Source organism: Vombatus ursinus, unplaced genomic scaffold (assembly GCF_900497805.2).
Source record: "Vombatus ursinus unplaced genomic scaffold, bare-nosed wombat genome assembly UNPS02014789.1, whole genome shotgun sequence".
Taxonomy (NCBI): Eukaryota; Metazoa; Chordata; class Mammalia; order Diprotodontia; family Vombatidae; genus Vombatus; species Vombatus ursinus.
In genome coordinates, this window is record NW_020954567.1 from 23,925,733 (window position 1) to 23,939,829 (window position 14,097).

General features: G+C 40.5%; 1 protein-coding gene across 5 annotated transcripts in view; it reads left to right on the forward strand.

Annotated features, from left to right (window-relative positions):
- The window catches only part of RGL1 (ral guanine nucleotide dissociation stimulator like 1), a 211,609-nt gene that overhangs the window by 176,874 nt on the left and 20,638 nt on the right, over positions 1-14,097 (forward strand). For all 5 annotated transcript variants that reach the window (XR_003569639.1, XM_027868474.1, XM_027868472.1 and 2 more), the window contains 3 exons: positions 209-241; positions 5,301-5,422; positions 7,485-7,574. Coding sequence is in view for 4 of the 5 variants with exons in the window: in XM_027868474.1 (XP_027724275.1) it covers positions 209-241; positions 5,301-5,422; positions 7,485-7,574 (245 nt within the window). In the remaining variant the exon portion in view is untranslated. The remainder of the gene's footprint in view (positions 1-208; positions 242-5,300; positions 5,423-7,484; positions 7,575-14,097) is intronic.

Here is a 14,097-nt window from a genome sequence, read left to right on the forward strand (position 1 = left end):
GACCAACTGCCTCATAGTCATTCTAGGACATCTCCTGAGAGGGCTGCCACACATATCGATGGCCTCCAGGGACTGGATTTAACTGCCATGGTAGCAACAGTTCTATGTGCATTAATTATTGTGAGTAGTCCTCGCTTAGTAGAGGGGCCTAGAACATGCATGGTTTATAGTTACTTTATCGCTCACTGCTTTTCTTTCTTTCTTTCAGGGTGGACTGATCAACTTTGAGAAAAGGAGAAGAGTAAGTATCACTTGCGCTTTGGAGACTTTCCGTTTTAGTTCTGAAGGCTTTCATAGTTCAGAAAGGGATGGGGGCCAAATAAAGTATGTGTTTGATTGGTTTTGGGGAGAAGGTCAGTTCCCCCACTTACTAGTGTCAGCTGTTCTCGATAGCAAGAGAGGCTGTTGGTAGAGTGGGAACCACACTGGATTTGAAGTTGAAAACCTGGCTACCTGTTATTTGTGTGACCTTACGCAATTCCCCTAGCCTCTCCAGACTTCAGTGTCCTCATCTGTAAAACTGAGAGGGTTGGGCTAGGTCACCCCTCAGAAACCTTCTGCCTCGAAATCTTACGTTTCTTAGCCCCTGTGAGGAATTTCACCCTGGACAGAGAAGGGAGGCTAGTTCTACAACAACATCAAAGTTATGGAAGGGAAAGATCATTTCTCGTTTGCTTCTTTGGACAGCAGGATGGCTCCCTTTATGCCTACCTTGTTGTTGATGTCATTGTAGCAATTCATGTTTGCCTCTTTGTGACCCATTTGGGGTTTTCTTGGTGAAGATACTAGAGTGGTTTGCCATTTTCTTCTCCAGCTCACTTTGCAAATGAGGAAACTGAGGCAAACAGGGTCAAGTGACTTGCCCAGGGTCACATAGCTGGCAAGTATCTGTGGCCAGATTTGGACTCAGGAAGATGAGTCTTCCTGCTTCAAGGCCTGGCCTTCTATCCACTGTATAGCTGTTCTGGCCTACCTACCATTCCCCAATCTTGCCCTGTCATTTCTGCCCAAATGTACATGCCCCTAATGCCTGAACTTCCTCTGCATTTTCACCTACTGAAATCCTCCTTTTAAATCCAAGCTCAGTTAAGGTACCTCCTCATTCATAGAGCCTTTCCTGATCCTCACATGTAAAATCACCCCTTCTTTGCCAAAGGAGCCTTTTATATTTCTTTTTTTTAAGTATCTCCTTTGTTCCCCATGTTACCTCCCATCTTGTATTAAATTTGTGTACATATCTCCTCTCCTTTTAGATTGAGTTGTTGTTTCACAGTTTTGTATACTACCACCACCCCCACCCCGCCCCAGCACCTTACACAATCAGCTGAACTTAGAACTTTGTGAATATTACTTTGATTAGGCAGTGAATGGAGGAAAGGAATGTTATCAGATGAGCTCCTGGGAGTTGTTTCTTACCTGTGTCCTGCAAGCGGAGGAAAGGGTATCTAGCAGCCAGGCTAACCTCTTATTTGTACATAATGATATTGAAGACATATCCTTCCTTATGAACTCTACCAGGGGTGAGGAACATGTGGCCACATGAGGTTCCCCACCCCTGAACTGTACTAAGAGAAATTGGGCAGATCGTTGAAAACTTGCTCTCTCCTGTGTTTAAATGTCTTGCTGAGCTTGACCAAGGAGGTGGTAGGAGGAGTAGAAGGAATCAGTAATGGACTGGGTTTAGCTTTCTTTCCAGGAAGTCAGTCAGCAGGCATTTATTAAGCACTTACTATGTCAATGCAGGCCCAATGCTAATCACTGCCCACAGGGAGCTTACATTTTAAAGGGGGTAGACAACATGCAAAAAATGATGCCTGCATGATGGATAACAGGACAAATGGAGGAGAATTTCAGAAGAATGGTACTGGCAATGAGGGGGAGTGAGAAAGGCCTCTTGGAGGCTGGATTTGAGCTGAGTCCTGGAGGCAGAGGGGAAGAGGTAGGCCTGGGGTGCAATGAGTGAAAAGACATGGAACTGTGAAGTGGAGGACTTAAGCACAGACTAGTGATTAGGCAAGTGTTGTGGGGTCATAATGTAAGAAATTGGAAAAGGTAGGAAAGGACTGATTTGTGAAAGGCTACAGAGAATTTTACATCTCATCTAAAAGCTATAGGAAATCAGCAGAATTTGTTAAGTATGTGTGGCAAGGGGGTAGCATGCAGACACCTGTGCTTTAGAAAGATCATTTTGGCAGGTGAAGGTGGACCAGAATGGGGAGAGACGTGAGAGAGGGGACCCACCAACAATAGTATGGTAGGTTATTGCCGTAGTATGGACGTGAAGTGATGAGGACCCCTACCAGAGTGATGTTGGCCAAATGGTGGGAAGAGAGCATATATAAAAGATGTTGAGAAAATAGAAATAACAAGACATGGTACACCACATTGTATGTGTGAGGTGAATGCAGGTGAGAGTCGGAGATGACACCTAGGTTGTGAACCTGAGGGACTGAGCATGTGATGGAGTTGACTGCAGTGGTGAAGTCAGGAAGAAGGGAAGGTTCGGAAAGGGGGTAGGGGAAGACACCAAGTTCTGTTTGGGACTTGTTGAGCTTGAGATGGTCACAGGACATCAAGTTAGAGATGTCTGAGCAGCAGCAGGTGATAGGAAACTGGAGCTCAGGAAGAGTTTCCAGTCTTGGCCAATACAAAAGAATTCCCAGGTGTCCATTTCTAAGGTTCATGCCTTTGGGACTTTGCCTTTGGGACTTGGTGGTTAGGCTCCAGTCCTGTGCAGAGCACTGAGCTCTGCTCCTGGAGGAGACTCAAAGTTTTTTGTTTTTTGTTTTTGTTTTTGTTTTTGTTTTTTTAGTTTTTAGGCAGTCGGGGTTAAGTGACTTGCCCAGGGTCACACAGCTAGTAAGTGCCAAGTGTTTGGTCTGAGGCCGGATTTGAACTCAGGTCCTCCTGACTTCAGGGCCGGTGCTCTATCCACTGCGCAACCTAGCTGCCCCCAAGATTCAAAGATTAAATGAAGGAAAGGGAGAGGAGGGAAGAGACACTTAGACCATATATGGAATATTACATAAAGCTTTGGCTGATGTATTTTAGCAAGAACATGTACAAGCTGGAGCAAAGGCTGAGAAGGATCACCATAATACATGATATTGTGTGATAAATACATTAGAAGGGCACAAAAGAGCATTATGTAAGAGGCTAGATCATTACTGATGGGTGGCATAAGGGAGAGTTTCCTGGAGGAGGGGAAATCTGAGTTGAGTTTTGAAGGATAGGCAAGAATTCATTCAACAAGAGGGCAGTGGAGAACAATCAGGCACAGGACACAGCGTGAGCAAAGGTATGGAAATTAAAGAGCTGCATGTGTTCAGGGGACAGAGAATAGTCCTGTTTGGCTGAATCATAGGGAGCATAGTACGGAAGGGCAGGGAGGTGCCAGATCATGGGACCCTTTAAAGGCTAGGCAAAGGAAAGTGACACTTCCCTTAGGAGGCACAATAGGGAGCCACTGAGGATTTTTGAATCGGAGAGTGATAGCATCAAATCTATGCATATAGGAAAGATGATTCTGGCAGAATATAGAAAAAGAACGCAGGAAAGTAAAAGTGGGAAGACTCCTTGTGAGGCTAATGTAATAATAGTCCCTGCAGGTAATAATAAAGACCTATGCTAGGTTGGTGGCCATGGGAAAAGAGAGGAGGGGACAGATGCCAGAGACATTGTGGGTAAGGTAGAATAAACAGGACTTGGTAGCTGACTAGATAGGAGAAGTAAGGGAAAGGAGGGAAGGTGATGAGCACAGGAAAAAAGGGGATGAATGGCTGTGACAAAGACACGGCCATTGAAATCAGAGGGGCAGCGATGGGGGTTTTGTGCAGTCGAGGGGGAGGAGGAAGCAGACTTAAGTTTGAACACACTAAGGTCAAGGAACAAGTCCAGAATTATGATAGATGCCTTTCTTAGACAACCAGGGTATATGATACCCAAGGCAGATCCTGATTCCATGGCAAGGGTGAAAGGACCCCCTGGTTTCTAGAGGGATGCCTAGTAGTTAGGGATAGGCAAGAGTCACTTCATTGTGCTAGCTTAAGGACTAGATTTGGTAATAATCTAATTATACAGATGAAAAAAATACTTTGTGACCCATTAGCATTTTTTTCCTTGGAAAATACTGTCATGCTTTTGACCTTTGTGATTTAGAATCATAAACTTTTAGAGTCAAAAAGGACCTTTGGGATAATATAATTCAATGCCTTCATTTTACTACTGGGGAAACTGAGACCCCCTGAATGTACATGATCAGGCTAGTTCTTATCAGAGCCAAGATTAGAACAGAGCCCCTGACGTCGTCATCATATTTTTTGGCTATGCTACAATGGTAGGGGAAGTTTTGTCTAGAGATGGAAACAGTTGGACTGAGAGTCACGACACTGAGAACCTGCCTGGGTTTTTATTACTGTCTTGTTCTGAAGGTTTGAAAAACTCTGTCTCATTCTCCAGTTTCCTCATCTTTGCCCTTGATCTTCAGAGTAGCTTTGGTTGGATGTCTCTCCAGCTTCAAAACCAAGGAGTTTTAAATCTGGGCAGTTTGGTGATAGGCAAAAGCTCATAATTTTTTTTTATCCCCAATAAAGAAGTGATTGTAATATAATAAGAATTTTTCGACACATTCACATAGTTAATGTGGACTTTAGAAAGACTTAGTTAAATGATTTACTAGAGCAGTAAAAGTCCACGAAAAATTCTTTGACTGCAATTTCAGGCACTCTTGGACATTCAAAGCCATGTCCAGATGCCCAGCACTTCCAAGACACATTTGTGGTTGCAAGATGTCATGTGAGCTGAGTCTTTACTCAGTCCTAAGACTGCTGAGATAGTAGTGTGCTCCCTGATTCTGATGTCTTATCTCTGCATGTCCCACTCCCAGGAAATCCCTAGCCCAAAGATTATCCTTTATGTCCTAAGATATGAAAATGGAGATAGAAAAAACCAAAACCCATGCCTCTTTAGGCATTGATAAAACTGAAAGTTGCCTTGCTGACAGTATTCTAACCTGACTATTGTTTTCAAAGAAACCAGTGAAGATTGACATGCTTTCTAAGGCATACACAGACTTTCAGGACTAGAGTTAAGGTGTTTAAGAGTAATTCAACTATTCCATTTCTAAGGAAACAAAAGATTTGAGTTTACCCTATGTATGTTGGAGCTTTTTGTATTCAACATTATTTATCCTTGCCTGACATGTCATGCTATTGATAGGCCATTGATATGTTTCCATATTTGAAGAGCTCAGTTTTGTCTTTTTATTCACATTACCTATTTGTTGATCTATTATCCTTTAGGAGTTTGAAGTCATTGCTCAGATCAAGCTCCTTCAGTCGGCCTGCAACAGCTATTGTATGACCTCTGACCAAAAGTTCATGCAGTGGTTCCAGAGACAACGACTCTTAACAGAGGAGGAAAGGTGAAATGGACATTGTTGTTGTTTAGTTGTTTTCAGTCATGTCTGACTCTTCATGACCCCTTTCGGGGTTTTCTTGGCAAAGAGACTGGAGTGGTTTGCTATTCCCTTCTTTAGCTCATTTGACAGATGAGGAAATTGAGGTAAACAGGGTTAAGTGACTTGCCCAGGTACTAAGCTTGCACAGCTACTAAGTGTCTGAGGCCAGATTTGAACTTAGATGACTGGACTGACTCCAAGCCTGGCACTTTATCCACTGTACCACCTACCTGCCCCACACTACCTGTTTCCTCCATATGGAGAAGTGATGTAGTAAGTAGATAGATTCTAGCCTTGGAGTTCAAGACACTTGAGTGAATCTTGTCTCAGATATTTACTAGCTTTGTGAATCTAGTGGAGTAATCTTCATCTGTATGTGGAGACACTAATTGTTTATCTTTAATGAGTAATGCATTCAGAGGATTATATCACTAGATAGTAAAATTGTAAAACCTCATTAATTCCTTCGTCATTAATTTGCATTTTGTGATGATTCAAATGTGAACTCTATTGAAGTTTGTGGGACCTATCTTTGGAAAAGAAGGGACTAATAAGGAGTTTTATGTTATAATAATAATAGCTGGGAGACATGTTGCAAAGGTAGAATCTACAAGACTAGGCAACAGATTGAGTGAGGCAGATGAGGGAGACTGAAGAGTCCAGGATGAATCTAAGTTGTGTGTGTGGGTGAGTGGGAAGGTGGTGGTGCCCTCAACAGCAATGGACAGGTTTGGAGTGGGGTTTGCAGAAAAATAATGAGTTCAGTTTTGGACATGTTGAGTTTAAGATGTCTACAGGATGTGCATTTTGAGAATCAATAGGCATTTGGAGATGGAAGAGTAGAGGTAAGGAGAAAGTATGGGGTAAGATCAATAAATCTAAGAATCATCCACATACAGACTTTAACTGAATCCATGGCAGCTGGATGGCACAGTGGATGGAATGCTGGACTTAGAGTCAGAAAGACCTGAGTTCAAATCCAGCCTCAATCACTGAGCTCTGTGGCCCTGGGCAAGTCACTTAAACTCTGTTTGCCTCAGTTTCCTCAACTGTTAAATAGAGATAACAACAATACCTACCTCGAAGGGTTATTGTGAGATCATATTTGTAAAGCAATCTTTATGTTTAGCACAGTGCCTGGTACGTAGTAGGCACTGTATAAATGCTTATTCCTTATCCCTGTGCCTACCCCTCCTTGGAGCTGATGAGATAATAGAGGGAAAAGAAAAGAGGTCCTAGGACAGAGCCTTGGGGGATACTTACAGTTATCAGGTGGGACCTGGATATGGGTCAAAGGAAATTGAGAAACCCATTTTGTTTTTGGAAAATTCTAATTGTTGGAAACTTTTCCTACATGGAGTTGAAATCTCCTTTCCTGTAACTTCCATCCATTATGCCTTCTGGGGCCAAGCAGAAGTCTAATCCCTCTACTAAAGAATATAGCTAATTAGAGATATTCCTTAACTCCTCCTTTGCCCCTCTTGTTCTTCTCTTCCCCAAACTGAAATACCCCTAGTTCTTTACCAGATCCTCATATGGCCTGGTCTTGAGGCTCATCACCCTCTTGATCACCCACATCAGGATGCTTTCTTATTGATTCCTGTTCTTTCTAAAATGCCCTACCCTGAATTGTACACAGCGACCTCGATATGCCAAGAGCAACGGGGCATTTATCTCCTGTGACCTCAACACTGCCCCTCTCCTACAACCTACTACTGCATTGAGATTTGTGTTTCCATATCCTAGAGTCCAGCCTTGAAACTGCATAAGTAAACTTAGGTTTTAAGGAAGTGAACTTTGCATATCCCCAGAATGAGCCGGTGTAAGAGAGATAGCTTAGAAAAATGCAGGCACTATATTTTCTAATGTGGATTGCTGAGGTTCCTTAACATTTGTGAGACAATGACCCTGGATTGTTCTTGTAAGCCTGAATCTTCTCATGGAAGATCCATCTCTCTACTCACATCCATTCAAACTTGCTCTACAATTCAGAAATTATTTAACTTAAAATTCTCTCTATTTATAGCTATGCCCTCTCTTGTGAGATTGAAGCTGCTGTGGACACCAGTGCCACCTCACCAAAGCCTAGGAAGAGTATGGTGAAAAGACTTAGCCTGTGAGTATCAGAGAGAGCCTCATTTCCCAGAGTGGCAGGGTGGGGAGTAGGGGTTCATTTTGTTTATTTGTTTGTTGTACGTTGTTTTTGTTTTTGGTCAGTGCACGTTGAAGGTTGGAAGACAATATTGTTCTTTAGCATATCTGAAGCTTTTCTGAAAAATATATACCTGATATCTGAGCAGGAGCTGACATTTTGTAAAGGGAACATTGTGAGGCCATCATTGCTTAGTCTAGGAAAGACCTGGATTATCACTGTCATCAAAAGAAAACCTTGAAAGGTCCTAGGCCAAGTCCCTACTAGAAAATTCAAGACTGATGAAATGCAAGCATGTTTGTGAAATTCAAGCACATTCTCTCTTACTGATTAACAGCAATGAGTCTAAAGGAAGACGAAAGGGACAAATCTTTAGAGTTTTCCCCGAAGAAACAAATTCCTAAGAGTTGGCAATTGCAATAAAGTGTAAACAGGATTTTAATTACTGATCTTTACTACTGAAAAAAGTTTCCTTAGGAGTAATTAATCCAGGCACACATACTTTGGGCACCAGGAAGAGCACCACTTAGGCAACATTTGATTGCTGTCCCTCTGTGGGGTATGTAAAGCAGATAGGTTAGAGGACTTTTTACTGCCTCTGCATAGCTTACAAATAAAATCCGTGAACCTAGAAAGAAAGGGTTGCTCCAGTTTCCTTCTTAGATAACCTGAGGGACCTGACTGGGCATGGTCAGCTGATTAGAGAGATTAACACAAAAGGAACTTGACTTTTACAAAGATAATGTACTATGTCATGATGTAGGTGCATGATACTGGAATGTGAGTCCTGCCTGGTGGCCATGTCTGTTAATTGACTAATCACAAAGAACTGGAGCTCATGGACCAGCAAAGACTGCTTGGCCTCAGTAAAGGAAATAATCAGCTAGGTTGCTCAGTGGATAGAGCGCTGAATCTGGAGTCAGAAAGGTCTGAGTTCAAATGCAGCCTCAGACACTAGCTGTGTGACCCTGGGTAAGTTGTATAACTGTTGTGTTCCTCAGTTTCCTCATTTGTAAAATGGGGATAACAATAGCACCTACCTCCCAAGATTGTTATGAGGATCAACTGAGATAATACTTGTAAAATGTGTTGCAAACCTTAAAGTGCTCTATAAATACTAGCTAGATATTAAAGAAAAAGTCCTAGGCATTACTAAGCTTACTACATTTTCTTTATAATTTCTTTTCTTTACTGATTGTTATGTTTATTTTCATGCTTACGTACTTGCCAGGGTTGTTGTGAGGATCAAATGAGATAATAATTGTAAAAGTGACTGGCACATAGTAAATGCTATGTAAATGTCAGTTATCATCACCATCATCATCACTGTCGTCATTACTATTACTGTTAGAAATGCTTCTATTCTTTTTCCTCTGTTACCAAATAGCCACTCATCATGGGACCCTTCCCACTGGAGACCTTCTCTGATATTGTTGTAAAATGAAGGCACTGGGTTAGGTGATTCTGAGGTCCCTTCTGATTCAGACTTTCTAAAATTCTATTGTAGCCCAGCTGTGTGAGGTGTGCTGATCCACCAGTAAACAGCAGCAAATGGGCTGCACTATGATGCAAGTCATAATAGCTTACATGTATTTATTATCTTTTCCACAACAGCTCTGGGAGGTCACTAGTACAAATATTAGTAGCGTCACTTTATAGATAAAGGAATCAACTATCAGAGATGTTAAATGCTTGTCCAAGGTCATGCAACTTGCAAATGTCAGGAGCAGGCATTTAACTCTAGTTTCCTGACTCCAAAATATAGCATAATAATATGAACTGTTACTATTATTAATCTCATTTTGAAATTATTTTTTATCTTGTTTAATGGAGTTCAGACAGATGGTCCATAATCATTTATTAAGTGCTTAACATGTACCAGGGCACTTTGCTAAATGCTGGGAATACAAATAAAAGCAAAAAGATGGTCCCTGCCCTCAGGAAACTTACATTCTAATGGAAGAAGACAGTACGTAAAACGAAGCTGAAAAATGGAAGGAAGTAGAAATTGTATACAGGGAGAAGTTACCTAGCATAAATCAGTCTGGATTGCAGCCTGATGAGAAATGAAAAAAATGAAGAGATGGTTGGCCTGGGTATCCTCCTTAAATGGAGGTTCTGGGAAGAGCCCTCCAATCAGAGGCAGGAGCCCCAGGATCTTTGGGTACTTCCAAAGTGTAAATTCTAAGGCTGAAGTGACCTTCCAGGATGAAGAGTTTTCTGAGGCATGATAGAGGAGTCTGGCCTGCATCTTGGTGAGAAATGAGGAGAAGTTCAGCTATAAATGGTTCTGTGACAAATCACTCTCCTGCTATTCTTCTGTTACATTCAGTATTCTATGGATTATTGCCAAGGTGGATAAAATAATTGCTTTTTATAGTTGAATAATATTTGGATGTGAACTCCTCTTCTAAGGCTCACTGAATACATCCTCAGTACAACTCCTGTAGCAGACAGAATGATGAAAATGACATATACCTTATCTTGTGTTAATTTAATTTCTTTTGCCGAGTCTCTATATTTGGAAAGCTTTTAGTTACACGCATCTTGGAGACTGTGAGTTTTTCATATGGTGACACCTATGAGAAATGTGGTTCTTAGGTGTTGCTGGATCACTGGTGATACTTCCAGAGGCTGATCTTTCTCAGTGACAGATGTATACTGAGCACCACTCAGGCAGTGTTTCATTGCCCTCCACTGTGTGTTGGGATTGTGGTAGTGGGCAACTCTTCAGTCTGGGATAATGCTTTAGTTCTCATACATTTTGTTGGTTGAGTTCTCAATGGTATTCTGAGATCTGTGTTTGTAGTATTGTGATTTGTTGTATGCTGGGCTATGAAAGATTGGAAATTTCTGATGATATTCTTAGCTCCCAGGTCATGTCTTGCTAGGTTTTTGACACAGACTAAATTTTCATATACTGTAGTGATGTGTCACACCGTTTTTCTCATTTCTGTTAACATCATGGTGGTTGTTATTTTGTTCTCCTCTTTTCTGATGGAACTCAGAAATTGTCTGAGGGTATCACTCTTTTGCTTGTATTCTTTCATATTTAATATTCTGCAGATTGTTTCACAGGTGGTAAAACTGACTGCTTTTTGCAATTGAATAAGAACATTGAGATAGATGCTCATGTTCTGTGGACGTATTGAAAGTATCTTTGGGACACCTCCAGGGGCAGACGAGACAGTAGGAATGACATGTACTTTATCCTGTTCCCAAATGGTTTTAATCTCTTCCACTAGACCTCTATTTTGAAACATTTTGATTCCATGTAATTTGGAGATTATGAGTTTTCAATATTGCAACATCTATTAAAAGCATTGTCATTAAATTTTTATGGGTCATTATGGTAGGCAACAGGCTTTTATTTTTTGCAGTGACGTCCAATTCAATCCACCTTATTTATTGAATTCACAAAAATACTTTGGGATTAACATTTATGGGTATGGAATCTGTTTATAAATGGAAATCCTATGGAAATATAACTGGAAATCTAATGGAAATCCTAGATACTTGATTATGTCTAGATTTCTGGTAGATGCTCAACTTTTATAACCTTAGGTGATCCACTGATTGAGTTTTCACAGCATTATTTCTAAGTCTACACCAATCAATGAACCTAGATAACCTTTCTGTGTTACTGTACCAGTATTTTACCATCATAAATATTTCTACTTAGAAATAAATTGGCCTGATACCACCATTTGTTTGATGCTTTTTTGTCCATGTGGTACTGGTTGAATTCACATGGATATCACCCATGGAGTTCTGTTTATTGCAATGTTGGGTCAACCGTATCATAGACTTTTTCCAGAGACAAACCACTTTCAGTTATATTTGATAAATCCAGAAGGTATATATCTACAATCAGCTTTAATTATTGCTCTGTGAAATGAGGCCTATTTGTTTGAAAAGTATTCCTGTAAATTTTCAACCCATTTATTCTTTTTATTATTAGCAGTAGTATTGTCATTATTGTCATGTTAAATACCAAAATTCTGAGTCCTTTTATTCTGAATGAAAATTGTAGAGTGGTATGAGCATTAAAAGTTAGAGAACTTGGGTCCAGATGCTGGCTCTGCTACTTATTACAAGTGTGACCTTGGGCAAGTCGCTTGAGTTCTTTGGAACTCAGTTTCATCATCTGTAAAATGAAGGTCTTGGACTAGATGATCTCTAAATGTATGTCTAAATCTGTGATCCTGTGATCTGGTAAATAAAAGGTATTCTTCCAGGGTTGGGCTGAGAAATGAAGGATAAGCACAAACACCAACATGAGAAACAGTGCAGTGTCCTGCACATAGTAGTAGGCACCGAGGAAATATGTGTTCAAAGAATGAATGAATGAATGAAACTCAGCTGTTCTCAGTGGGATTAGAAGTTGGTACCTAGGAATGTGCTGGAAGACTTCATAGGCAGTACAATGTTAGGGCTGGCAGGTTGCTTAGAGAAGCAGATGACATCATCTCTTACCTCACTGAGTTGAATGTGTATGTATCCATGTGTGTTTGGACAACTTCATCTTTCAGATAGGCTCACAAGATTATATGATCCTATTAACATTTTTATAAGCTTAAAAATGGCCTCCTCTTTCATGTGCCTCAGAGAGACTAGGGGAAATGGAGAGCATGTGAATCCTACTATGGAATAGTCAAGAGTGCTTGTTTTGGAGGCGTAATTCACCTTTTCACAGATGATGAAGTCTTTGGAGACTCCAGTGATTCTTATTAAAAAATTCAGTATGAATTTAGCAACATGAGCATTTCTATATACAATGTAGAATGGAAGGAATCTATTATGTATAATTTGCTTTTCTGTTTAAGTATATAGAAATTCAACATGTAATTTTTAAAGCTATCCTACTTATGTTTTTAATTTCTTTTGACCTGTTATTTTTTGGGTGGGAGGGGGAAGGGAGAACCCTGTAACCATCTTCCTTCCCATTCACTCTTCCCCATTAAAAAAAAAAAAAAGAAAAACAGAACTGCATGATAAACCCCCAAGTTGGCCATCTCCAAAAATGTATGCCTCATTCTACATATTGAATTTATCACCTCTCTGCCTGGAGGTGGGCAGCATGCTGCATCATGGCTCATCTGGAGTCTTGGTTGGTCATTACATTGATCTGAGTTATATCTCTCAAATGAGTTTTCCTTTACATTGTTGTTTTTCTATACATTGTTCTCCTGCTTTTGCCCATTTCACCCTGCATCAGGTCTTCCGAAGTTTCCCTGAAACCATCCCTTTTGTGATTTCTTGTTGCACAATAATATTTCATTACATTTATAGACCATCAATATGTTCAACCACTTTCCAATTACATGATGCCTTCTTAATTTGTAGTTCTTTGCTACTATAAAAAAAAAAAACTGCTGTAAATATTTTGTAACTATGTATCTTTTTCCTCTTTCTTTGATCTTTTTGGGGTATAGATCTAGGATCAGTATCACTGGACCAAAGTATCACTGGACCATTAAACCATAGTTTAATGATTTTCTGATTCTTAAAGAATGGCACAAGGACTTCCAGTCCTTACTTAAAGCATCTCATAAGCTGGTCCCTTCCTATCCTTCCAGTCTTCCTCCCTTTTATTCTTTTCCACACATTTTACAATTCAGCTTCACTCACCTACTTGCAATTCCTCAAAGATCTCCTATCTCCACGCCTTTGCATGGAATGCTCTCTTGATTTTCTGGCCTTTAAGACCCGGCTCCAATCCTACCTTCTTTGAGAGGCCTTTCCCAGTCTTCCCAGTTCATAATGCCTTCTGTGAACTCTTGATATATCCTAGGTGTTTTCATGTTTGTCCTCCCTCCTCCATTAGAATGTGAGCTCCTTGAGGACAGGGACTGTTTGTGCCTTTATTTATATTCTTAGTGCTTAGTGAAGTATCTGGCACATAGTAAGTGCTTAATAAATGCTTGTTGACAGTCATGTATATGCTTTTTCAGGTTCTCACATGGTTTTAATTTCTTTCACTGAGTCTCTATATTTTGAAAGATTTTCATTCTGTGTAAATTGGAGATTGGCTAAAAACTTTCAGTGTGGCGTTTTTTTTATTTCTAAAAGGTTTCTCCTGGTGATTCATGGATCTGGCTCTTGTGTGAATGTTTATAATATGATGGTGTCTGCACTTTGTGTCTGGCATGAATTTTGATTTTAGGTGTAGCTACCCTCCGTGTACCCTTGCAGGATTTGGAGACCCATAAAAAGAGGTGCCCCTGCAGGGGATATGGAGAAGGTATTTCTGGAAGTTGGGTGCAGGGAGAAAGGTGACTTTGAAGTTTTGCCTCTAAGGCCAAGAATTTATACTTGTGGCCTTTCTTTAATATAAAACATGCATACCCTCTTGGCTATTTCATCCAGAGCAGTGGTATTCTTCCCATTTATTCTGGCAATGTTTATTTAACAGTGGGAAGTAGACAGAGAAAGTGGTATATGAGGACAAAAGTCCTTCTGAAGAGGTCCCTGGCTTGAAAAACTG